The following is a 25,175-nucleotide window of genomic DNA, read 5'->3' on the forward strand; positions in this document are numbered from 1 at the left end:
GAGCTTTACTATTGCTCCTACAAAGGATAGTAATTGCGTCCGACACGTTATAGACCATAATTAAAAGCATGTCAGGGGACATTGCCTTAACAGTTGCTTGTTCAACACTTTCCTTTACAACTGGACGGTAGTTTATCGAAAGGTAATATACGGAGCAAGTATACTGGACGTGTTACTTTCCCAATACAAGGTTAGCAAGTGGGTGACACAAAACCGCAAGTTTTGAGCTAAAATTTTCAAATCTGAAACCCACCAAACCCACAAAAACAATTTGCAAACATCGGTGAAGGGTTATTCCGGAAAACTCATCTAGGTTAAAAGCTAGATTTAATTTTCAAAAGATCAAATGTTTTCATATAGATCCAATTTCCTTAAGGATCTAAATTTTTATAGTCATGTGGGACTGTAAACCACATCGTTACTACCATTGTTTATACCGCCATATAGAAATCACTGATGTACAAAGTGTGAAGAATAAAGAAGTGATTCTAGTATATTTCAAGACTATATTGCTTGAGGACAAGCAACGCTCAAGTGTGGAAATATTTGATAATGCTAAAAACGAACATATATTTCATAGCATTATCCCTCAAGAAAGACAAGCTTTTAGTTGCAATTGTTCTATTTACAAGTGATTTTCGTTTAAATAATAAAAGGTGAAGACAAAAGACAGATTCGACGAATTGAAGATGCAAATGATTAAAAAGCTAAAAAGTACAAAGTACAATCAAAGAGGTTCCAATTATTGATAAGAAACGTCTCAAAATTACAAGAGTACAAAACGCGAAACGCAAAGTACAAGATATTAAATTATACGCAAGGACGTTCGAAAATCTGGAACCGGGACCAGAGTCAACTCTCAACGCTCGACGCAACGGACTAAAAATTACAAGTCAACTATGCACATGAATATAATATAATATATACTTAATTCTTAAAATTAATATATATATTATATTATATTATATAAACCGTCGGCAAGCTAGGAGCCAAACTTGTGTGAGCGGGAATCCACTGCTCCGCACTCGCGGAGCTTTGAAGACCAAAAAGGCCGCACTCGCGGAGCCCAAAAAGTCAGAAATCCACCTTTAAAAGGCCGAGCATTCGGCCGAATTTTACACATCTTTTTCTCATTCATCATACGTAAAATATATATATATATATTTATATTTTAATTTTAATTTAAATTTTAAATCCTAATAATAAGGGTATGTTAGCGAATATTGTAAGGGTGTAAGTCGAAATTCTGTCCGTGTAACGCTACGCTATTTTTAATCATTGTAAGTTATGTTCAACCTTTTTAATTTAATGTCTCGTAGCTAAGTTATTATTATGCTTATTTAATGCCGAAGTAATCGTGATGTTTGACTAAATATTAAATTTGGGTAATTGGGCTTTGTACCATAATTGGGGTTTGGACAAAAGAACGACACTTGTGGAAATTAGACTATGGGCTATTAATGGGCTTTATATTTGTTTAACTAAATGATAGTTTGTTAATTTTAATATAAAGATTTACAATTGAACGTCCCTATAAATAACCATATACACTCAATCGGACACGATGGGCGGGATATTTATATGTACGAATAATCGTTCATTTAACCGGACACGGGAATGGATTAATAGTCACTAGAATTATTAAAACAGGGGTGAAATTATGTACAAGGACACTTGGCATAATTGATAACAAAGTATTAAAACCTTGGGTTACACGCATTCGATATCCTGGTGTAATTATTAAACAAAGTATTAAGACCTTGTTACAGTTTAAGTCCCCAATTAGTTGGAATATTTGACTTCGGGTATAAGGATAATTTGACGAGGACACTCGCACTTTATATTTATGACTGATGGACTGTTATGGACAAAAACTAGACGGACATATTAAATAATCCAGGACAAAGGACAATTAACCCATGGGAATAAACTAAAATCAACACGTCAAACATCATGATTACGGAAGTTTAAATAAGCATAATTCCTTTATTTTCATATTTAATTGCACTTCTAATTATTGCACTTTTATTTATTGTCATTGTATTTAATTGCACTTTTAATTTTCGTACTCTTTAATTATCGTAATTTTATTTTATCGCAATTTCATTATCGTTATTTACTTTACGCTTTAAATTAAGTCTTTTATTTATTTAATATTTTACATTAGGTTTTAACTGCGACTAAAGTTTTAAAAATCGACAAACCGGTCATTAAACGGTAAAAACCCCCCTTTATAATAATAATATTACTTATATATATATATATATATATATATATATATATATATTTGTATTTTTATAAATTAAAACTAATATAGCGTTAAGCTTATTTAAAAGATTCCCTGTGGAACGAACCGGACTTACTAAAAACTACACTACTGTACGATTAGGTACACTGCCTATAAGTGTTGTAGCAAGGTTTAGGTATATCCGTTCTATAAATAAATAAATATCTTGTGTAAAATTGTATCGTATTTAATAGTATTTTCTAGTAAAATATAAGCTATTTCATATACACCTCTACGCACATCAATAATAATAATCAAACCCGTTTGTATATATATTAATTATATATTACTTATTTAAAATAGTAGTGTAATATTTATATAGTTATCATATATGTATCTGATATATATATATATATATATATATATATATATATATATATATATATATATATATATATATATATATATAACTTTTGGTTTGTTAAAATAATAATTTTAGTAATATTAAGACAGTGTTGAAAATAATAATATTTAGGTTTCATAATGACAGTATTAATTTTTGATAATAATACTAGTTATTTTATTTGTAGTAATAATAATAATGATAATAATAATAATATATTGAAAATAATGATACTTATAATAATGATAATACTAGTAATAAAAATAATGATAATAATAGTAATAATAATAATAATGATAAAATCATGTTTAATGATAATAATAATAATAATAATAATAATAATAATAATAATAATAATAATAATAATAATAATAATAATAATAATAATAATAATAATAATAATAATGTTACTTTTAAATAACATGATACTTTTGATGATACTTTTAATTAAAATGATAATTTTAATCAAAATGATAACTTTAATAATAATGTTACTCTTAATAATAGTAGTAGTAGTAGTAGTAATAATAATAATAATAATAATAATAATAATAATAATAATAATAATAATAATAATAATAATAATAATAATAACAAACTACCTCAAAGTAACAAGTTTCCAAAAAATATTGCCGCAGTCCGGGCTCGAACCCGCGACCTCTCGCTAACCCAGCAACATATACAACCATTCAGCTGATACTTACTTTACTAATTTATTATACAACTTAATTTCATTTAAACCGAAATCCCGATTCCATGAGTCTGCCATCGACCCAACAAAGTTTTTGGCCCAACTGCACACTCATAATCGGCCCAACCAACAAATAACTCTCGGCCCAACTAGAAAACACATGGTTATGTCCAAGTAACAGATCAAATCGGGTTACAGTTTGTAAATATAACCGAAAACATGAGTGGCAAGTGGTTTATTAGTTTTATTGTTGTCGAGCTTGTGGGAAATAGAAACAACTCGCCTCATCATCATTATAATCATAACAACTCATCATCAACACGCTATCATTTTATGTTCACGGTTTTTCCTTGTCATCATCATAATCATTCAACTACTATTTATCATCTTCTTCACTTCATCAACACGATCATCCTCATTCATTGTTCAACGTCACATACCTCATTATCACATCACCAACTATCATCATTTCTTCGTTATTACCTCCATCCGTCATCATCATTATCACAAGAAAGAGGAAATAAATAATATATATATATATATATATATATATATATATATATATATATATATATATATATATATATATATATATATATATATATATATATATATATATATATATATATATATATATATATATATATATATATATATATATGGTGACTGGTATGAACCGAAGCAGGATAGAAGGTGATATAATCGTTTTAAGGTCCAACAATCTGAAGCCCATCAAAGTAGACGGGCTGTAGCCTGTAGGAGTCCAAGGTCATTTTAGCTAGAACTATAGGCTAGTTTATAAGCCCAACTCAGTAAGCCCAATAACACACTCAAATGGCAGCCCAAACTGTATGGGGTTGATGTCGACAGAAAGAAAAATAGAAAACAGGAACGAGACAACAATAGGGTTCAGTTTTTCTTTTCTTTATTTATGTTTACTATAACATTGACAAGAGCACGAGCATAAAAAGAAACAGATGGCCGTCGAATAAAAAAAACGTGTAGCATTTGTCATCGTGCAAGATCAGCTGAACAACAAAAAAATAAGCGTGCAGCAGCAGGATTTGAGCAGTAGTATAAATATATAACGTACTGTAGATGGTTGTGGGTTATTGATTAAATAAGGAGATGAGGGTGGTTTGAGTGATGCTAGTGGTGGAGATGGTAGTGATGATTATGGGTGCTCGACAACAAGGCATGAAAGGGTGGTGGTGCCTGCAACCGAAAACAGAAAAAAAAATAGATGTGGTTTAGATTGTCTTGGGTTGCAACTTGGTATGATAGAAATGGTAACAGAAGCAGCTTGTATTCGACTAGTAATATGCAGTTCCATGGTGAAGGTGATGATGGTTATTGATGGGTTAAGACAGAAACAAAAGAGGTGACGAAGTGGTGTGAGTCGAACACAACCGAAATAGAAACAGGAGTAAAATAGTTGCAATAGCAGCAGTGGTGGGTTTTAGTGATGATGGTGGGTTTGACATTCAAGAATGAAAGTGGTTTCAGGTTGGGTGGCAACGATGGTGATTGCGGGTGGTGATGGTTGTCGGAGGAGAAGATGGTAGTGAGGACCGTAAAGATGGTGGTTTGAGGTGAACTAGACTCATTCGATTAGCAGAAGCAGGAAACATGAGGAGTTTGATGAGGTGAGGGTGAAGGTGTCTTGTGTGATTTAAAATACTCTGTGTGTTATATGTATATATAATATAGATAATATGGATTTTGAGATGCAAGAACCAATAACAATTATCAATCATGGGTACAGTATACAATAATTTAAAGTTGGTGAATGATTTAAGGGAAACAGTAAACACACTAGTAATGCAGCCGTTTATTTGTATGGTTATGCCGACAGTTTTCACGGGACTGTGTATCGTGCGAAACCAGTGGCGGATAAAAGTGTTCAGAAAAATCCCATATTTTTAATTTAACTATATTTATTTATTTTGGTCATTATGGTATAAAATTTGATCATTAACTATTAAATAAAAATTACATTAATTATTCACTCTCAACCCCTAAGTAAAATATAAAAAGTTTTGAAATTCAACAAATAGTTCCTAAATACATTTTTAATAAGCCAAAAATTTATATTACTCATTTTCGGATCATCGTTTATTTTAAAATTACATAAGTTTGAATTTAACTTGCTTATTATCAATCGAAACATCAAACGAGTATTACAATCATTTAATATTTATTTTTAATATACTTTATTTATATATAGATATATTTTAAATAATAATTATCATAATATCCTATTTTTATTTTGTTAAATTTTAATAACAACAACATATAATACTTCAAATTATAATTCGAATTATTATTTATATATACATACACACATATTTATTTACAATTAATTATTCGTGAATCGTCGGACACAGTCAAAGGTCAAATGTATACAAGAACACAGTTCAAAAATTTTGAGACTTAACATCACAGACTTTGCTTATCGTGTCGAAATCAATATAAGATTAAGTTTAAATTTAGTCGGAAATTTCCGGGTCGTCACAGTACCCGTCGTCATTCTCTGTTCTTGGCCAATTTATACAATATCTCAATTTCGAATTTGATTTCAAAATCTAATTATGCAGTTAAGTTAGGAATCCTTTACTCAAACTATCTGCAAAATTTGAAGTTCCAATTCCTCATAACAAACTCCAATTTTCGAGTCAAAGTTAATTTTCAAAAAGTCAACAGATTTGTTCATGAGAAAATTGGAATTTGTTTTGATGTTACAGATTCAAATGATGATTTAAAAAGTTTCTAGGAACGATTCATTACCTATTTCATGTTGTAATTTTTAGCTAAAATGGTCTTTAATCCAAAAATCAAGTTCGTGTTCATTGTGGCAAATACAGAACTGCTGTTGTTCTAATTTTGTTTTTTTTTTATTTTTCTATTAATCACGATATCAACTGGTTAATTATGCTTTAATAACACACCCTTTAAATGCTCAGCTATGATTAATTTGAGTTCCAGTCGAATTGAATTAGAAGAAGAAAGATGAATACAGAAGGAAATAAGTTAAATAGATTTAGGTTGATATGATATCCAGAAAAACAGAAATGTACGGATGGTTTAGGGGTGTTTGTGTAACCGAGAGGTCTCGGGTTCGAGTCTGGTTCGTGACATTTTTTTAAGAAGAGCTTTAAAGGTAGCTTTCATTTTTTAAAACTATTATTATTATTGTTATTATTATTGTTATTGTTATTGTTATTGTTATTGTTATTGTTATTGGTTATTATTATCATTATTAATAATTATTATTATTACTAATAATAATTATACGACTATTATTATCACTAATATAATTGATATTATTAATACTATTGTTATTACTAAGTATTATCAATAAGTACTATAAGTATCATTTTATGGTTATCAGTATTATTATTATTATCAGTATTACTAAAAGTATTATTATTTTAAATCTATCACTTTTATTAAAGTTAGTATTATCATTATCATTATTAATATTACTAAGTATCATTATTATTAATATTAGTATTAGAATTATCTTCTAAACACCATTAATAGTATTATTAGTAATACGATTATTAGAATTACTAGTAAAAATATAATTATTATTAAAATTACTATTATTGTTAAAAATATTATTTTTATCATTTTATCTTATCATTATTGTTAAAATTATTAACTTTATTAAAATTATTATTATTACTATCATTGTTATTATTATTATTAGTATTATCATTTAGATTATTATTAGTATTACTAAAATTATCATGATATTAAAACAGTCTTTTTATTTAAAATTATTGTTATTATCATTATTATTTTTATGACAAATGAATATTATACATGTAAGAATATATTTATATTACATATAAGTATGTATTAATCATATTAATAAATTTTATATAAATATTCATATATAATAAATTAGGTGTTCTTAATATAATACTAATCAGACAAATATATATATATATATATATATATATATATATATATATATATATATATATATATATATATATATATATATATATATATATATGGTAATGATCCCATGAGAATGTTCTCATTTTAAGAATTAGTGAGAACACTTCTTAACCACACAATTTTTTAGTCAAATATTTACACCAAGTCAAAGAAAAAGGGCACAATAGGAAATTTATCCCTTCCCCTAATCTCGCGTACATTCTTTTTAGTATTCTTATTTCACAGAAAAACGGATGATAGAGATAGTAAATAATTGGATCGAATTTGTCATCCTTTTTAATACCTGAATGAATAAATAAATTTTGCTTTCATTCCTCAATAAATTGGGATGCAACATCAATACACCATAATACTGAATTAAAGTTGGTGCATTTAGATAAGTTTGGATGCGTCTGAATTGGAAATGATGCATCTCAACTTTTTATTAGTTTTGTTAACATTCATTAATGAATTAGATATAAATTGATGATGTAAATGCAACCAAATAAGTTAATGCATCCATAATAATTCACAATGAACACAAGTATTATGCATAAAAGTTGGAAGGATGCGTTGAATATGAGTTAATGCGTCAAAATATAATAAGAAGAGTTGGATTAGAAACAACATGTTCTGCCATTAAATTAAAGTAGCAATGATTTTTCAATAACAAATATCGTGATTATTGATAATTCAATAAATTAATCCGAATGAATGTATTAAAAATGATTTTTTGTGAAATCGATATTGAAGAAAAATGGGGACTATATTTTAGGGAGCAGTTACCATACGATGAAATTTGAAACCGTTGATGACTAATTAATACAATAATAATTCACACCCTTTTAATTTCTTTTCCAATTAAATTTAATTTTTAATTACTTAAATTAAACATGTGGTCTATAAGTGTTCTCACCAAATATTAAAATGAGAATGTTCTCATTTGAATGCATTTCTATATATATATATATATATATATATATATATATATATATATATATATATATATATATATATATATATATATATATATATATATATATATATATATATATATATATATATATATATAATTTAAAGATATAATATATGAATTTGTTCGATTACGATTATATGTTTTAATAGATATACAATTGATATAGGTTCGTGAATCCGAGGCCAACCCTACACTTGTTCAATATCGTCATATGTATTTTTACTACAAAATACAGTATCGTCAGTTTCATTTGCTCCCTTTTTAAATGCTTTAGCAATATATATTTTTGGGACTGAGAATACATGCGCTGCTTTTATAAATGTTTTACGAAATAGACACAAGTAATCGAAACTACATTCTATGTTTGGATTATCTAAATCGAATATGCCCCTTTTAGCTTGGTAGCCTAAGAATTAGGGAACAGTACCCCTAATTAACGCGAATCCTAAATATAGATCTATGGGCCTAACAAAATCCATCCGAGGTACGGATGCTTTAGTACTTCGATTTATTATTATACAGACGAGAGGATTCTGTTTTGGGGATATTCTATATGCATCTTGTTATGTCGGTTACCAGGTGTTCACAATATGAATGATTTTTATCTCTATGCAGTTTGCGAAATGCCTGATATGAGATGTATATTTATGAGAAATGGAAATGAAAATCTTGTGGTATATTAAAACTATGGAAATGATCGATTATGATAAACTAATGAACTCACCAACCTTTTGGTTGACATTTTAAAGCATGTTTATTCTCAGGATTGAAAGAAATCTTCCGCTGTGAAATTGCTCAATTTAAAGATATTATTTGGAGTCATTCATGGCATATTTCAAAAGATGTTGCATTCAAGTCATTGGGTTCAGTAAAGATTATGATTAAGTAAATGGCAGATTAGATCATTTATAGTTGGATATTATGAAATGGTATGCATGCCTGTCAACTTTCGATGTAATGAAAGTTTGTCTTTTAAAATGAATGCAATGTTTGTAAAATGTATCATATAGAGGTCAAATACCTCGCAATGTAATCATATATTATTGTATTCGTCCTTATGGATTAGGATGGGTCATCTCAATATCGACCCATCTATATATATTATTTGGAACAACCATAGACACTCTATATGCAGTAATGCTGGAGTTATCTATACAGGGTTGAGGTTGATTCCAAAATAATATATATACTTTGAGTTGTGATCTAGCCTGAGGCTTGTATACACTGGGTCGTGGATTGATTCGAGATAATATTGATTTATTTCTGTACATCTAACTGTGGACAACTAGTTGTAGATTACTAACATTGGACTGCTAACTTAACAAACTTAAATCATTAAAACATAATAAAAAATGTTGTGAATATATTTCGATCATAATTTGATATATATGTACATATTTGTTATAGGTTCGTGAATCGACCAGTGGCCAAGTCTTACTTCCCGACGAAGTAAAAATCTGTGAAAGTGAGTTATAGTCCCACTTTTAAAATCTAATATTTTTGGGATGAGAATACATGCAGTTTTATAAATGTTTTACGAAATAGACACAAGAAATCGAAACTACATTCTATGGGTGAATGATCGAAGCCGAATATGCCCCTTTTTGCTTGATAGACTAAGAATTAGTAAACCGATCTACTAATTGACGCGAATCCTAAAGATAGATCTATTGGGCCTAGCAAACCCCATCCATGGTTGCGGATGCTTTAGTACTTCGATGTTGTTTTATCATGTCCGATGGATGTCTCGGAATGATGGGGATATTCTTATATGCATCTTGTTAATGTCGGTTACCAGGTGTTCACCGTATGAATGATTTTTATGCATGCATGTTGTTTACAAGAAATGGAAATATGAAATCTTGTGGTCTATTATTACGAATTTATAAATATATAGGTTAAACCTATAACTCACCAACATTTTTGTTGACGTTTAAAGCATGTTTATTCTCAGGTGATTATTAAGAGCTTCCGCTGTTGCATGCTAATTTATGGACAAGAGTTGGAGTCAGCATGCTTGTATAATATTGTTTAAAAACTGCATTCGAAGATTTAAATTGATGTGTAATATTATTGTAAACCACTATGTAATAATCGTGTGAAAAAGCTATATTTTAGATTATCATTATTTGATAATCGTCGTAATATTTTTAAACCTTTATCGATAAAATAAAGGTTATGGTTTGTTTTAAAATCGAATGCAGTCTTTGAAAAACGTCTCATATAGAGGTCAAAACCTCGCAACGAAATCAATTAATATTGAACGTTTATAATCGATATGAACGGGACATTTCAATTTCTACTTCAACTTGCTTTCATTCATAATACCTTTTGTTCCGTTCAGTTACGATATCATGATTTTCCTTTATGGACAAATGCAAGGACTCACGAGATGAGTTTGATGGCGTATAATCATTCGACTTTGTCCTTGACTTCCTCGACTTACCCAGTGGACGGGCCAAACGATCACGACCATATATTTCTTAGATTGGGTTTGACTCGTCATCTTGATTCAAGTCAATAGAATCATTTTCAACTAAAATTGTGACCATACGGGTTAGATTAGTTGTAGATGTAGACATGTAGTTAGGATGATTTGGGTCGTTTGAGTTTGGATTAATGTGGTTAAAATTATATGATCTAAGATATAGAATAAGAAGATATGAAGAAATGAAGATAATTGTGTGAAGTATGTGTTAAAAATAGATGTATATATAGCGATAAAATGGAAATATAAAAGAAATAAAAATAAAAATTAAAAAGAAAAATTAAAAAGGGTTGTTGTAGCCGTTGGTTAACGGCTCAATTTTTTTGAAAACAACAATTCACCGTCTTGGTGGCGACTTGAAGATCGACGGCGGCGGCGGTGACTGCGAGCCGGTGTCGACCGACGGTCAATCCCGACGTCGCTTGGTGACTGACTGCAAGAATGGATGCCGGGTACCGAGAGCTCTTAGGCAATTAAAATTCTCCCACGAAACATAGAATTTAGTGGATTTTGAAAAGCAAATTCCACGAAATTTTCAAAAAATGCCACGAACCAAACGCCTCGTTATTAGAATAGTCAGTAATATTCCTATAAAAGTAATATTCCTATAAATTAATCCGTATGAAATAATTGTACGTGTACCTGAAGCAACTTACAAGTACGCTCATTATTTTAAATATCTTAATACATTTACACATTTATAAAAAACATGTTAGTTCAAAATAATGATTTCACCAAAATATGATAAATCAGCTGCTTGAATTTGAAAAAAGCTTCCAATATCATCATCACATCCACCCCCACAACACCAACCTAAACATAAATACGACACAATTATGATGAATGGAGCAGGACTACCAAATTATTAAATAAAAAATATTCTCCAAATCAATAAAAATACCAATAATTAAATTTAGGTCTCCCAATCCTTTATACCTAATTACATTACATACAGCCAGCCATATTTCATCTCCCTGTTTAGGTGCTGTGTGTGTGTGTGTGTGTGTGTGTGTGTGTGTAATGGGAGTGTGTGGATCAAAAGAACAAGGTTGTGTGCGAGTAGGTTCACTACAGAAGAAGAAGAAACATAATCATAATCATCATCATGTTCATCATGCAGATGGAGAAATAATCAAAATTAGCAGAAGAAAAAGGAGATTGGGACGAAAGAAACAAAAGACTGCTGCAGTTACAAATCGTTATTCATCTAGGAGTAAAGTTGATCCTTCTGTTGATGCTTCCATTCCTATCGATCGTTCATATTGTTATAACCCTACATTTCATGGTAATATTAATTAATATTAATTTATATATACTGAATGTTGAATATTGATGTCTGGATTCTAAATTAGGGTTTCGCATTTGTTTGTTGAGTGTGGACTATCGAAAAGTAATTCGTATGAATTGAAATAAGAATCTGAACTGGAATCATATGAGCAATTAGGGACAGTTCAGGAGTAATTATAGTTATAGTTTATTTCAACAATTAATTTTTATTTACAGTAACTTAGCTAAGCTATTGATTTAATTAATTTGATTATTATTTGACAACAATTAATTTTTACTTATATTAACTTAACTACAATAATCACTATAGAAATAGAAATACTTGCAGAAGACAAAGTTGAGAAGCATATATATATATATATATATATATATATATATATATATATATATATATATATATATATATATATATATTATATTATAATAAAAAATATTAACAATACGAAGCTATAATGAAATTTATTAATGAGTCAAGTATTTGGATTTGGGAAGTATTAGTTTTAAAATTAAACATAAGTAGTGGACTCTGTATGATAGGTTAACAAATTTGTAACCTTTTTTGTTTAATTTATTTTTTAAATTTACTTTTGTGTGAATGCATCTTAACTGAAATCTATTCAAGTAGTACAATTTTGATCCATTTTATTTTTATCAGGTAGTACAGAGTGGTTCGATACTGTAACTCGGATCGATTCTGATGGTGAGGAAGATTTCTACAGCATTCAAGACGGTAAGCTATAAATATTAGCTTACGGCGATATCCAATTATAACAATTTCTTGAAATTATTCAATTTAATTTTGGTTTTTTATATTATGTTGAAATTATTATCCAGATATTGCATCACAAAGCAGCTCTATTAGTGCATCAGTGACTCCCCGAGTTTCTGATCGTGTCACGTGCTCTTCGTTCTCTGCATCTGAGTCCCTAGCGGCTAAACCGAGCGAACTACCACCCGAAAATGGATTTCAGATTTTCGGGAGACAAAACAATTGCTTGCCATGTCTAAATTGCACTACTTCGACAGACGTAAAGAGTAAATCGTTGTGTTCGAGCCCTCAAAGTGCACGTAAAAAAACGTCTTCACGACTTTCATTTAGATGGCGGGACGGGCAGCCCAATCTTTCTATATGTAAGACTCTTGATCCATTTGATGACCCGTTTCCTTTAGTCTGCCCATTTGTACTATTTAAGATATACTCTAACCTGTATATACTCATTCATAATTATTTGGGTCGAAATTGCCACCTCTACAAAGGGCTAAATCTGATATTGGTTGGTTGGTTTTAATTTTATTTTTTTGTTTATCTTTATCTGTTTCAGTGTCCCCAAAAGGTATTTTACGAAGACCAATTGCAGGCTCTCAAGTTCCGTATTGTCCAATAGAGAAAAAAATGTCAGATTGTTGGTCACCACTTGATCCAAGTGTGTTTAAAGTACGTGGACATAATTATTTAAGGTATTAGCTTCACATTAGACATTTTCATTTCTAAATGAAACGTTTGTGTTGACCTTTCTAATATGACAAATTGTTCTTTGTGGTTTGTAGAGATAAAAAGAAGGAATGTGCTGCAAATCAAGCTGCTTTTTACCCTATTGGCGTTGATGTTTTTTTATCTCCTCGCAAAATTGATCATATAGCTCGCCTTATTGAACTTCCAAAAGTTGAACCATATGGAAAAATTCCTCCTTTACTTGTTGTAAATCTTCAAGTATGTCTTATTAACCTATTTTTTTATCGCGCTTTATTCTTTTATATCTTTATTAATCTTTTCGTTTTAGATACCTTTGTATCCGGCTGCTATATTTCAACATGAATATGACGGAGAAGGAATGAGTATTGTTTTGTACTTTAAGCTGTCCGAACATTACGACGAACTTCCTCTTCATTTTCAAGAAAATATCAGGGTAAAATAGTCATTCATTAGTCCTTGTGTAAATTAGCAATTAGCATTTATTTATCACAAAACATGGGTTACCATTTATATTTATTTATATTTTGTATTATGTTTTATAACAGAAAATAATCGATGATGAGGTGGAAAGGGTAAGAGGTTTCCCGGTAGATACAATTGCACCCTGCAGGGAAAGATTAAAGATATTGGGTCGGGTCACAAACTTAGAGGATCTTCAGTTGAGTTCTGCTGAAAGGAAACTTATGAATGCTTACAATGAAAAACCCGTTCTTTCACGTCCTCAGCACGAGTTTTTCTTGGTAATTATACTTTTTATGTTTGGTCAAAACTCGGTGAAAGTTGGTCAAAGTCAAACTTTGTCAACATACATCCAATTACTCCCTAAAAAGTCCCAACCGACTACTCCCTGATTAGCCATTTTTGTAGCCTTGCCCTTAATCAATTAATAATCTTGTATTGAAATTATTATGCAGGGAGAAAACTACTTTGAAATTGATTTGAACATGCACAGATTTAGTTACATCTCTAGAAAAGGTTTCGAAGCATTTCAAGATAGACTAAAACATTGCATCCTAGATTTTGGGCTCACGATCCAGGTTTGTTTTGTAAACGTATATTTTTAATCATTTAATTTGTTTACAGCGTCTCAATTATGTGTAGTCATCCTAAAAATGATGTTTCTGTTGGTTTTATTATAGGGCAACAAAGCTGAAGAATTGCCAGAATGTATTTTGTGTTGCCTTCAATTGAAAGAAATCGATTACACCAATTACAACCTACTTGGGTTCTAAGGTGTTTACTTGTTTGTTTTGAGTACAAATCATAAATTACGTAAAATCACATTGAAAATTATAATCTTTTAGCGAGTGTACAGCCGGCCATAAGCTATTCTGAATTTAAGATTATCTTTAAACAGTGACTTATTTACATAATAATTAACAACTAATTTAAAGTCTAAAGAAGCTCTTAATCACACGAAAACGACAATGTAATTGGATTGTTTAGTACTCAGAATATTCATCCAAAAGCTGCACGAAGTCCAACTGCATTTCGCGATCTCGGTTTAAGATCGACTCAACAAATGAAACAGAACTAGACGCAACCTCTACGATGTTTCCGTGTGATCTACACCCAACGTGCTATAGCCATTTACGTTTTCATCGTTTGCTGATATCATACCCACATTAGGCTCGTTAGTACACTCATGTTCTTGGCCTCCGACAAGATAATCACTCCAAATGGACGGAGAAGATGGCAAATTTGGTAAATTTACTTCAGTTGCAGGTGATGATGATGAAGAAGATGAAGTTGCTTCATCGATGACTTGAAAATTAGCATTAATCAAGTTCATTGGAATATGTTGTTCTTGAAATGTATCTATCGTCGTTAATGAACTGTTGGCACACGAAAAATGTTGATCCGAAGGTCTCGTGTTATGTGGAGTGATCTCGGTGATGTTTCCATAATCAGAAAGAAGCTGACTGAACGGTTTATGGGTGATGGGATCGATCCCCATTTTAGTAAGCTTTTTCTTTAGTTTTGTGTTCCAGTGATTCTTAACGTCGTTGTCTGTTCTTCCTGGAAGTTGTTTCGCTATCAAAGACCACCTAAAGATACAAATCACAAGATACTACTGTAGATTATCAAGTATAGATAGTTGAGGAAACAAATTTTTTGACCATTTATACGTAAAGGGGTCGATTTTCGGTTGTGCTTTATGTCAAATGGTTTGAATCCAGAATTTTGGCTAAAGGAGAGGAAGTCAAATGGGTTTAATATGTCAAACGGGTTAAAAGTTGGCCAAAAGCAGTGTTTCAGAACTCAGAAATTACTAGGCGAATACTCGGTCTTTGCAATTCGGTTAGTACTCGACAAGTACTCAGTCAAACTTGGTCAACTCGGCTAAAAATTGGGATCACTCGAAAATCGGTCAAAACTCGGCAAAAACTCCGAAAATCCGTCCAAATTGGTCAAAATTCGTCCAAAATCAGTCAAAGTCAAACTTAGTTAAACTCCCCTAGTATTCCCGAGTTGCCGAGTACTCCCTAAAAAGTCCCGACCAAGTACTCCGTGAGTAGCGATTTTTGCAACCTTGGGGAAATGTATATTCAACTTATACAACCTTTCATGATGTTCAATTGGATTACTAATATTTATTATAGTAACAACATTGTTATAGAAGTAAAACATAAAAATTTGAAGTTCTTATTAAATGAACCATATAGTCACATAGTTTAAAGCTGAAAAACTTCCGTTGACCAGTTTGTACTTATAATCGCTATTACCGCTAATATAAATACAAGAAAGTAACACTAAATTACGTCAATTTTGATTGATTCGACCGAATTTTCGACTTCTGATCGCGTTGACCGGACACTTCCCGCCTTTAACCCGAATTTTGACTGTTGACCGACTTATTAAACGCCGAGACGAGGTTTGGACGGGCTAGTCACCAAAACGCCGCAACGGACGCCGTTTGCAACCATGCAAAATATTACCCATCTTTATTTGAACATGACATTTCAAATCCTTATTTTATTCTTTTTATTCTTTTTTAAGACAACGTTTTAAATTTTCAATCGTATCGGTCTATGATCAAAAACCAAAGAATCTATCTATCTAGTAAAATTAAACCATCTACAGAAAAAAAAAAATAATAATAAATAAATAAATTCTAGTATATACCTGTGCAATTCGTTGTTGTCGAGCTTTTTTAGTTTGTGCATCGCGTTCATCAATCGAGGTATGTTTAGTCAACTGATGAGGATGATCAACTTTTTGATAACACGCATTGCACACATCATAATCAGGACAGATGTCACAATGCCAGCCTTGACCCGTTTCGATATCGAGACGGCATACGATGCAAATGCTGACAAATGCCATTATTGAAGAATGTTTAGCACGTCGTAACGTATCGTATTGATAATGATTCCGTTGACAAAGACTGATAAACGCTTGTCGGAAATCGAAGAATTCACATTCGATAATTTCGTCTTTATCTTTTGTATCAGTTGCCACGTCAACAATTTTGACCTACACAATTCATTAATTTCAACTTAATTATAATGAGATAGGATCCAAGTTAAACATGTGATATAGATATGGCATAAAATTATTGTTTCTTAGCTTATTCTTATAATGATACATGTAGATGTAGATGTATAGATGGGAACACATGTAACTGAAATTTAACATAATTCAGTTGTACAAGTCTTAGGTAGAATGTGAGTATTCTTATAATAATATAAATGTAGTTTTTGATAATCTTTAAACATGAATTAGGAATAAAATTAGATAATCTTTAAAGAGTTTCACAAATTTCTATTGTTGTCAGTATTCTTGTATAATCTTTAATCTTTAAGCTAGATTCGGATGAAGACTCTAACAACAATAGAAATTTGTGAAACTGTTTAAAGATTATCTAATTTTATTCCTAATTCATGTTTAAAGATTATCAAAAACTACATTTATATTATTATAAGAATACTCACATTCTACCTAAGACTTGTACAACTGAATTATGTTAAATTTCAGTTTCATGTGTTCCCATCTATACATCTACATCTACATGTATCATTATAAGAATAAGCTAGGAAAAAATAATTTTATGCCATATCTATATCACATGTTTAACTTGGATCCTATCTCATTATAATTAAGTTGAAATTAATGAATTGTGTAGGTCAAAATTGTTGACGTGGCTACCGATACAAAAGATAAAGACGAAAATATTGAATGTGAATTCTTCGATTTCCGACAAGCGTTTCTCAGTCTTTGTCAACGGAATCATTATCAATACGATACGTTACGACGTGCTAAACATTCATCAATAATGGCATTTGTCAGTATTTGCATTGTATGCCGTCTCGGTATCGAAACGGGTCAAGGCTGGCATTGTGACTTCAGTCCTGATTATGATGTGTGCAATGCGTGTTATCAAAAAGTTGATCATCCTCATCAGTTGACTAAACATACCTCGATTGATGAACGCGATGCACAAACTAAAAAAGCGCGACAACAACGAATTGCACTGGTATATACTAGAATTTATTTATTTATTATTTTTTTTCTGTAGATGGTTTAATTTTACTAAATAGATAGATTCTTTGGTTTTTGATCATAGACTGATACGATTGAAAATTTAAAACTTTGTCTTAAAAAAGAATAAAAAGAATAAAATAAGGATTTGAAATGTCGTGTTCAAATAAAGATGGGTAATATTTTGCATAGTTGCAAACGGCGTCCGTTGCGGCGTTTTGGTGACTAGCCTGTCCAAACCTCGTCTCGGCGTTTAATAAGTCGGTCAACGGTCAAAAGTCGGGTTATAGGCGGGAAGTGTCGGGTCAACGCGATCAGATGTCGAAAATTCGGTCGAATCGATCAAAATTGACGTAGTTTAGTGTTACTTTCTTGTATTTATATTAACGGTAATAGCGATTATAAGTACAAACTGGTCAACCATATGTAAATATTAGACCGCAAATTCATATTATTTACCCATCAACGGATCGATTTGGGTTAAAGTTAATCCTCTAAAGATATAAAACAAATATATTGCTCAACACAAAAATGGTTTAGATTTGTTGAAAGTTTTCTAGAGTATATTTTTTATGACTAAAACCAGAGATCATTTTACAAATAACTATATCACCATTAAAATAATACTTGCAAAAAAAAAAAAAAAAAACATTTTCTTAACAAACGCTCAGTACTAACACTTTATTTTAATATTTTTGTTAAAACGCATAGAAAATAATTTTATTATTATCATGACTAAATTTGATCTGTTCTGTTTAAATAAGAAATACTCTGTACATATAAATTCTTACAATATATTTTTAATGGCTCAAACTCTTGTCTTATCATGTACTCCGTAAATGTAATGTAAATATATTAGGAGTTTGTTATTTTTAATTTAGATCCTTGATGTAAGCATGCAAAATTAAAAAATTTACAAGCTATAACGGGTAAGCTGTAAATTTAACAAATGTATGATATAATAATAATAATATTTTCTGTACTACCTGTTTATTGTATGTGGTCAATAAAATTGATCCGGACAAAGTATTTATTTTGTGACAGCAACCTAATTTCTGGCTTCGCCACTGCATATAGTGTTTGATGGACAACCCAACCCGACCCAAATCATATGGTATTAACCTGCAATAAAAAGATTCTTACCAATATGAACCTTTTTTTGCCCAGCAAACAAACCTGCCCAAACTACCCACCCTTACATATAACAACATGGTAGATATAGTTGGTCAAAACATGTAAACTTTATTACATTTCATAAATGGTCAGAATCGGATTTGATCTTGAGTTGCTACGATGAGGTCAAATGGGAAGAGTAACGTTACCTACTGCCTATGGTTTGATGGTACCTCAAAATGAGTTGTTCTTCATAAGGGGTAAAACTATCATGCTTAAGATCTGGCCGTAGATAATTCGTCCATCTCAGTCTACAACTTTTTCCACATCTATTAAGACCTGTATATTTATGTATAAACATAGCACGAGTCATTATAAAGTTTATCAAACGTGCGAATTTTAGAATTACAGAAAAATATAAAGTAACCTGCTTTTTGAGGAACAAATGTCCAATTCCCGATACCGTGGCTAGCAACATAGGCAAGAATCTTAGCATCTTCTTCGGCTGTCCACGGGCCTTTTTTGACGTGTGATTTATCACAACAAGGAGCTCGTCTTCCCATCGACTACTATTGCAATATGCAAATCGCAAATCACACACAGAAAACGCACAGTTGATCGTATGGTTGGTGATATGATTTTAGAAGCATTCATATAACAAGTGCTAAGGCAAAAAAAGCATGTAGATTGGCTTACTAAAATGACCATATTGCATGATCTCTTCATTCACTCTTAACATAACATGAAAAATAATATTCTCTCACTCATGTGCTTGGCTCCTCTAGCATTACAATATGCATGCTCCAAAAATCAAATCCAAATGGTCTAATAATTTGTATATTATGCAGTAGAAGTTGTACATGTACTGTTTATTTATAAGAAAGATACATTCAAATACAAAATAACAAGTTATCTTTCTTGTGTGAGATGAAAATAAAAGAAGTATGTAAACTGAAAATTACGTCAGCCTACAGTTTGCCTGGAGTTGACAAACAGGACTATTGTATAACACATGAATATGAGTTTAAAATAGACAAAATTTCATTCCTCGTCCCTGAACTTTACATCAACTTTAACTCCTCGTCCTTTTTCTTTTTTTTGTGCATCCCTCGTCCCTAATGTATCACAATTGTACATCCCTCGTCCTCCCGTCTAGTTTCTGTCAATTTCAGCCGTTTGTTCAGTCATGTGCAAACCATATGAGGGTACTTTAGTCTTTTTATTTTATTTTATTTATTTTCTTTATTATTTAACTTATCATTTCTTCATCATCCTCATTTGAGATCTCAAGTTAATCATCCACAAATTAAAAACCCTAATTTTATACTTCTACAAAATCAAGAAATCAAATTATAAACTCGTCATCATGAACACCTAATCGATTTTAGGGGAGATCGTCTCATCTTCAACCCATTTTCATCATCATCGTCATCATTTTTTTCCACCAAAAATATCAAAATTTGATTTCCCCATTAGAACATGAAATTGAAGCTAGATCTAGTATCCTCAATACCACACGAATCTGAAACAATCCTCAAAACGTATTTACAGTCCCTGAAATTGCCGGAAAGTGAATATTTTGGCCGGAAAGTGGTTCCGGTGATGTTGGTTCTGAAGATGGTGGTTACGGTTACAGTGATGGTGGTTCTGATAACACACATAAGGGTTTCGACTGTTAAAACCCATACTTTATTCTATCAGAGATTGATTAATCGCTAATTGCAGCAATTGATTAATCGCTAATTGCAGCAACTTCAAAACAACAACAATGGCTGTTCTTCCCATTCTTGATGATGAAGATATTCGTGTCACAAATCTTCCCACAGATTCTTCGCCCGACAATCATCTTACTGCCACGTCCTCATTCACCAATGCGTCCTGCAGTTCTTATAATTCTAATTTACGCTTCAAGAAAAGGTATGTATTCGTAAATACTAAAACCTAGATTGCAATTTTTTCTTTAAAAAATGCTTTTTCGTGCCTTTCTAAATAATACCATATATATATATATATATATATATATATATATATATATATATATATATATATATATATATATATATATATATTGTTTTATAATATTTTGGTATAATGCACACCTGCACATAGGATACATGTGTACACGTGATGAAAAAAAGGATACAATGACTAAAATACCCTCACATGTTCTACACGTGATGGAGTTAACGGTCAAAATTGACAGAAATTAGACGGGAGGACGAGGGATGTACAATTGTGATACATTAAGGACGAGGGATGCACAAAAAAAAGAAAAAGGACGAGGAGTCAAAGTTGATGTAAAGTTCAGGGACGATGAATGAAATTTTGTCTTTAAAATATTAACTTTTGAAAATTAATTTAAAAACTGGCTGTTTAACCTGTTTTCACATATGATTTAATCAGAGTTTTTTGATATTTTTAGTCAATTCATGAATCTGAAACATTTATGAATAGCTTCAAGCTGTGTTCTTTAAAAGCTTAAAACCACCAATATATAGCTCTCATTGAAGATAAAAAAAACTCTATTGTTCGAATCAGAAGCGATCATATCGATAATAGTAGTTTCGTTTCTCTATCAAAAACAAAACTTTAACTTACATATCATTTATTTCCGTATCCCCTAAATCAAATTACATACAATAACCTCCAAATATACCCTAATTTTCATATGAAGATAACAGGGATACGGAAAAAAACACACACAAACTCTGTAAATATAGAAACATAAAAAACTATATCTACTAACATACTTTGCAACTCTTTCGACAATACCCGAGACTTTGATTTGACCCAACCATATAAACAGGATTCTTTTTGCATTCGCCAACAGCAGCCCAAGCCGGGCAGTTTATGTTTTCATCTTTGCAACCGTCACTCGTGTTGTCCGATTTGTCGAAGTTCCTGACATGTATCCATTTTGTGGCAGACCATTTCTCGCCTTCGATGACTGGGCAACTTCCATGCAAGCTCAACACATCAGTTGTAGCGTTAGGATGAAGACTAAAGAACAATAATGCATCACCCTTTCTTGGTTTTACTGCAAATACAAAAACCAAACCCACCCTGTAAGAGTCAGATGTCTGTAAAATATCTCCACCGAATACCCCTTATGTGACGGGAACAATGATCTCGGCCCGAAATTTGCAGAGTTCTCGCCAACTCGGGAAAACTCAGATGATGACTTACATTGACTTTATAGAATTTTAAAAATAATTATATATGTTCTAATATAAATTCTAATATACTTTGACCAATTTGCCAAGTTTTTAACCGAGTTTCCAAGTTTTTAACTGAGTTACCGAGTTGTCCGAGAACTCCCCCCGAGTTGACCGAGGAACTCGGCCGTTGACCTAGTTGAAGAACGATAACTCGGCTGGAATCTAAACTGAGAACTCCTCAAGAACTTGGTCGAGTTTTACAACACTGGACGGGAACGAGACTAATCCTACTGTGCCAAGAGGTGCAAATTCTTGACACAAATGAGGCTGGAACTCGCGCCCTGCAAAGGGCTTTCACATAACGGGCCCCAACGTCTAAGGCAACGGGTACCATGTGCGCCAAATAGCGTTGGTTAAATTTAAGTATAACATATTAATTTAAGTACCACGCGTGATGCGTCTCATGGTTTGAACTACAATAATCAGAGGTAGTTACATACCTGCATAACCTTTTTTGGCACATTCAGACCAATCTTCATTAGCTTTTGGTTGAGATTCTTTTATCTGCCAACATTAATGCAAAAAGTATCACAAAACAGACTTACATGTAGGGCGATACGGATTGTCTTCTATTACAAACGTGTCAAATCGTAAGAAGTATAGAAAGGGGAACCGATCAAATAGGTCAAAATCGCTAGGACTCTACATTGTATCATGTATATTTTCCTAAATTGTTTCAAGTTCAAGACTCAAGCTTAAGATTATTAATGCAATAATATCGTTTTTGGAATCATACCCAACGTGTCAGTAATACATGGAAATACAAAAAAAGATGCGAGAGCCAACCAAACCCCGTATTGAGACACACTAAAAATGGTTGATTTCAACCACAACCGGTTTTAACCGATTAGTCATTACCCAACACGGATCGATGGATCCGCATATTAACGACTCAACTGACCAAATTTTACCAAATTTACCGTATAAAGCTTACCTCGGACTCCGGAAACACCGTCTCCCCGCCTTTTTGTACCTTAGACAGATACATAAGTACGGTTGCAATCCTATGACCACCCAATGCTTGATTAGCCTTGTCATGAAAGTAATCCCAATGTGGCTCATACTTTTGACCATGTTCATAATGTAATATTTGCATTGACTCTCCGTTTTCAACCGGAAGAAACGTCCAGGCAGAAATCCTTGATTCAACACCTGCAACTACTTTATCCTTCAAAATCCCGACGTTATTATCAGCAAACAGAAATTACATATCTTGAAATAACTCAAAATAAAGTACTTTATAATTCATTTCACAAATTCATTAACTTTTTTACAGGTGAAACCTAAAATAGGACACTAAGGTATACAATATACAATACAATAACTATCATAATTACAAAATATCCAACACGCTAGTAAACTAAATGGATGAAAAGTTATAATTATATTCATTAAATATAGACAGCAAGGAAGATTTTAGATGACCTGAGCTTTGTTAAGAAACATGCCAGAGCTTGTTCGAACTTCACTTTCTATACTTTTACCAGATTCATTATCAGCAACCATAGATTTCTCAAGCTTATCCTTTGCCTAATCAACCATAATTCATATTGAATTAGCAAATGCAATGGATTTTTAAAAGGACTGTGTTTGAATAATATAAAATTACATAAGAAAATCAAAATCAAATACTCCTAAATAAAATTACCAATTGCATAAAGTCACATACAGTTGGACAATTCCAAAACTGCATCTTTCTTTCTATTTATTTATTTATTATTTGATGAATTATTTAATTTATTTTATTTAATACTGTAATTATTTTTCAATATTACGGAGTAGTTTATAAATCGAAATTGTTTCATTCTGATACTACAAAATTAAATAAATACATGAATGATATGAGAAATATATACTTACAAGTTGAATTAGATGATCACACTCTGCATCTGTTAAAAAGTTTCTATACAAAAATGCCCTGAACAAATACAAATTGCACATACATAAAACTTACAATCAGTCAGTTTTTATATAATCATAAAGTTTATAAATCAAACCTTGGATGCCACGATATTTGGGTGACCCGAGTGGGATCAAATGGGTGCCCATATGAATCACCATTTGGCAATCTAATCACTGATTCACGCCTAAACAAAATAAATAAATAAACCCCATTAATATTTCATCAAAATTGAGCATAAATTTACAAGCTTTTTGTATAAAGGTTACATTTTGCGTAAACTTGAAGACTGAATTGAGAAATTGGGGAAGAACAAGATGAAACAGAGGAAGTAAGGAAACAATAAAACCCGAAAAACCATGATGGATCTTCAGTAAATCTCAAAAACCCTTGATTTAATTAGGAATAAAGGGGTTTATAAATTGGGTCAGATTAAATATTGGTGCTGATTTTAAGATCAATGGAAGAAGCAAATGAATTGGTTAATCAAAGATGGGTAGATAGATAGAACTATTGAATCTTTATTCAAGTCGGGTCGGGTTAGAGTAAATAGGGGGCCGCCCACTGTATTCAGTGACTTGAAGAACATGAATTGAATTCTCGACGCGTGGTTTGGTATGGGAATAGTTTTGACGAAAAACTGGAAATGTTTTTGCTTTTATTTTTCGTACCTTTTTACTAAAAAAGAAATTAATAATTGATTTTATATTAATATTAATAATTAATTAATAATAATAGAAGAGGAAAAAAAAACCATAAACAGTAAACGGGAAGAAACAGTGAATTATTTTTTTTTTATGAAAAGCAAGTAAATTTTATTAATCTCGCGAAAAAATTAGAAGTACAATAACCAAATACATCACGAAAGAAAAATACATGAATTCTATCTATGTCAAGAAGATTGCGGAAAGAGTTAACATGAAATAGGACTAGAAATCCATTTAAGCCAATCTAAATGATGTGATTTA

At 31.2% G+C, this 25,175-nt stretch overlaps 3 protein-coding genes across 3 annotated transcripts; 1 reads left to right on the forward strand and 2 right to left on the reverse strand.

Annotated features, from left to right (window-relative positions):
* Window positions 1–11,545: 11,545 nt before the first annotated feature.
* On the forward strand, window positions 11,546–14,808 carry LOC139850347 (uncharacterized). Its single transcript, XM_071839930.1, has 9 exons — window positions 11,546–12,018; window positions 12,676–12,750; window positions 12,855–13,151; window positions 13,343–13,478; window positions 13,569–13,731; window positions 13,802–13,927; window positions 14,040–14,234; window positions 14,409–14,531; window positions 14,634–14,808. The coding sequence occupies exons 1-9, from the start codon at window positions 11,754–11,756 to the stop codon at window positions 14,724–14,726; spliced, it is 1,473 nt and encodes a 490-aa protein (XP_071696031.1). The 5' UTR covers window positions 11,546–11,753; the 3' UTR covers window positions 14,727–14,808.
* Window positions 14,809–15,040: 232 nt separating this feature from the next.
* Window positions 15,041–19,652, reverse strand: LOC139846623 (transcription factor MYB35-like). The gene is made up of 3 exons (XM_071836097.1): window positions 19,517–19,652; window positions 19,299–19,428; window positions 15,041–15,542 (listed from the first exon to the last, which is right to left on the reverse strand). The coding sequence occupies exons 1-3, from the start codon at window positions 19,650–19,652 to the stop codon at window positions 15,041–15,043; spliced, it is 768 nt and encodes a 255-aa protein (XP_071692198.1).
* A 1,973-nt stretch (window positions 19,653–21,625) lies between these two features.
* Window positions 21,626–24,830, reverse strand: LOC139846541 (probable prolyl 4-hydroxylase 7). Its single transcript, XM_071836023.1, has 7 exons — window positions 24,477–24,830; window positions 24,305–24,394; window positions 24,168–24,225; window positions 23,733–23,837; window positions 23,242–23,475; window positions 22,748–22,811; window positions 21,626–22,126 (listed from the first exon to the last, which is right to left on the reverse strand). Exons 1-7 carry the CDS (start codon window positions 24,566–24,568, stop codon window positions 21,831–21,833), a joined length of 939 nt encoding a protein of 312 aa, XP_071692124.1. The 5' UTR covers window positions 24,569–24,830; the 3' UTR covers window positions 21,626–21,830.
* Between the last annotated feature and the right edge of the window lie 345 nt (window positions 24,831–25,175).

Source organism: Rutidosis leptorrhynchoides, chromosome 5 (assembly GCF_046630445.1).
Source record: "Rutidosis leptorrhynchoides isolate AG116_Rl617_1_P2 chromosome 5, CSIRO_AGI_Rlap_v1, whole genome shotgun sequence".
In the NCBI taxonomy this organism is placed as follows: domain Eukaryota; kingdom Viridiplantae; phylum Streptophyta; class Magnoliopsida; order Asterales; family Asteraceae; genus Rutidosis; species Rutidosis leptorrhynchoides.

Coding starts and splice junctions, on each gene's coding strand:
- LOC139850347 (XM_071839930.1), top strand. CDS start 11,754: ATGGGAGTGTGTGGATCAAAAGAACAAGGTTGTGTGCGAGTAGGTTCA. Junction 12,751..12,854: donor TTTCTACAGCATTCAAGACG/GTAAGCTATAAA, acceptor ATTATTATCCAG/ATATTGCATCACAAAGCAGC. Junction 14,235..14,408: donor CTCAGCACGAGTTTTTCTTG/GTAATTATACTT, acceptor ATTATTATGCAG/GGAGAAAACTACTTTGAAAT.
- LOC139846623 (XM_071836097.1), bottom strand. CDS start 19,652: ATGGGAAGACGAGCTCCTTGTTGTGATAAATCACACGTCAAAAAAGGC. Junction 19,429..19,516: donor ATTTGTTCCTCAAAAAGCAG/GTTACTTTATAT, acceptor ATAAATATACAG/GTCTTAATAGATGTGGAAAA. Junction 15,543..19,298: donor CATCAAACCATAGGCAGTAG/GTAACGTTACTC, acceptor TTGTATCTTTAG/GTGGTCTTTGATAGCGAAAC.
- LOC139846541 (XM_071836023.1), bottom strand. CDS start 24,568: ATGGTTTTTCGGGTTTTATTGTTTCCTTACTTCCTCTGTTTCATCTTG. Junction 24,395..24,476: donor TCTTCAAGTTTACGCAAAAT/GTAACCTTTATA, acceptor TATTTTGTTTAG/GCGTGAATCAGTGATTAGAT. Junction 23,476..23,732: donor TGTTTCTTAACAAAGCTCAG/GTCATCTAAAAT, acceptor GGGATTTTGAAG/GATAAAGTAGTTGCAGGTGT.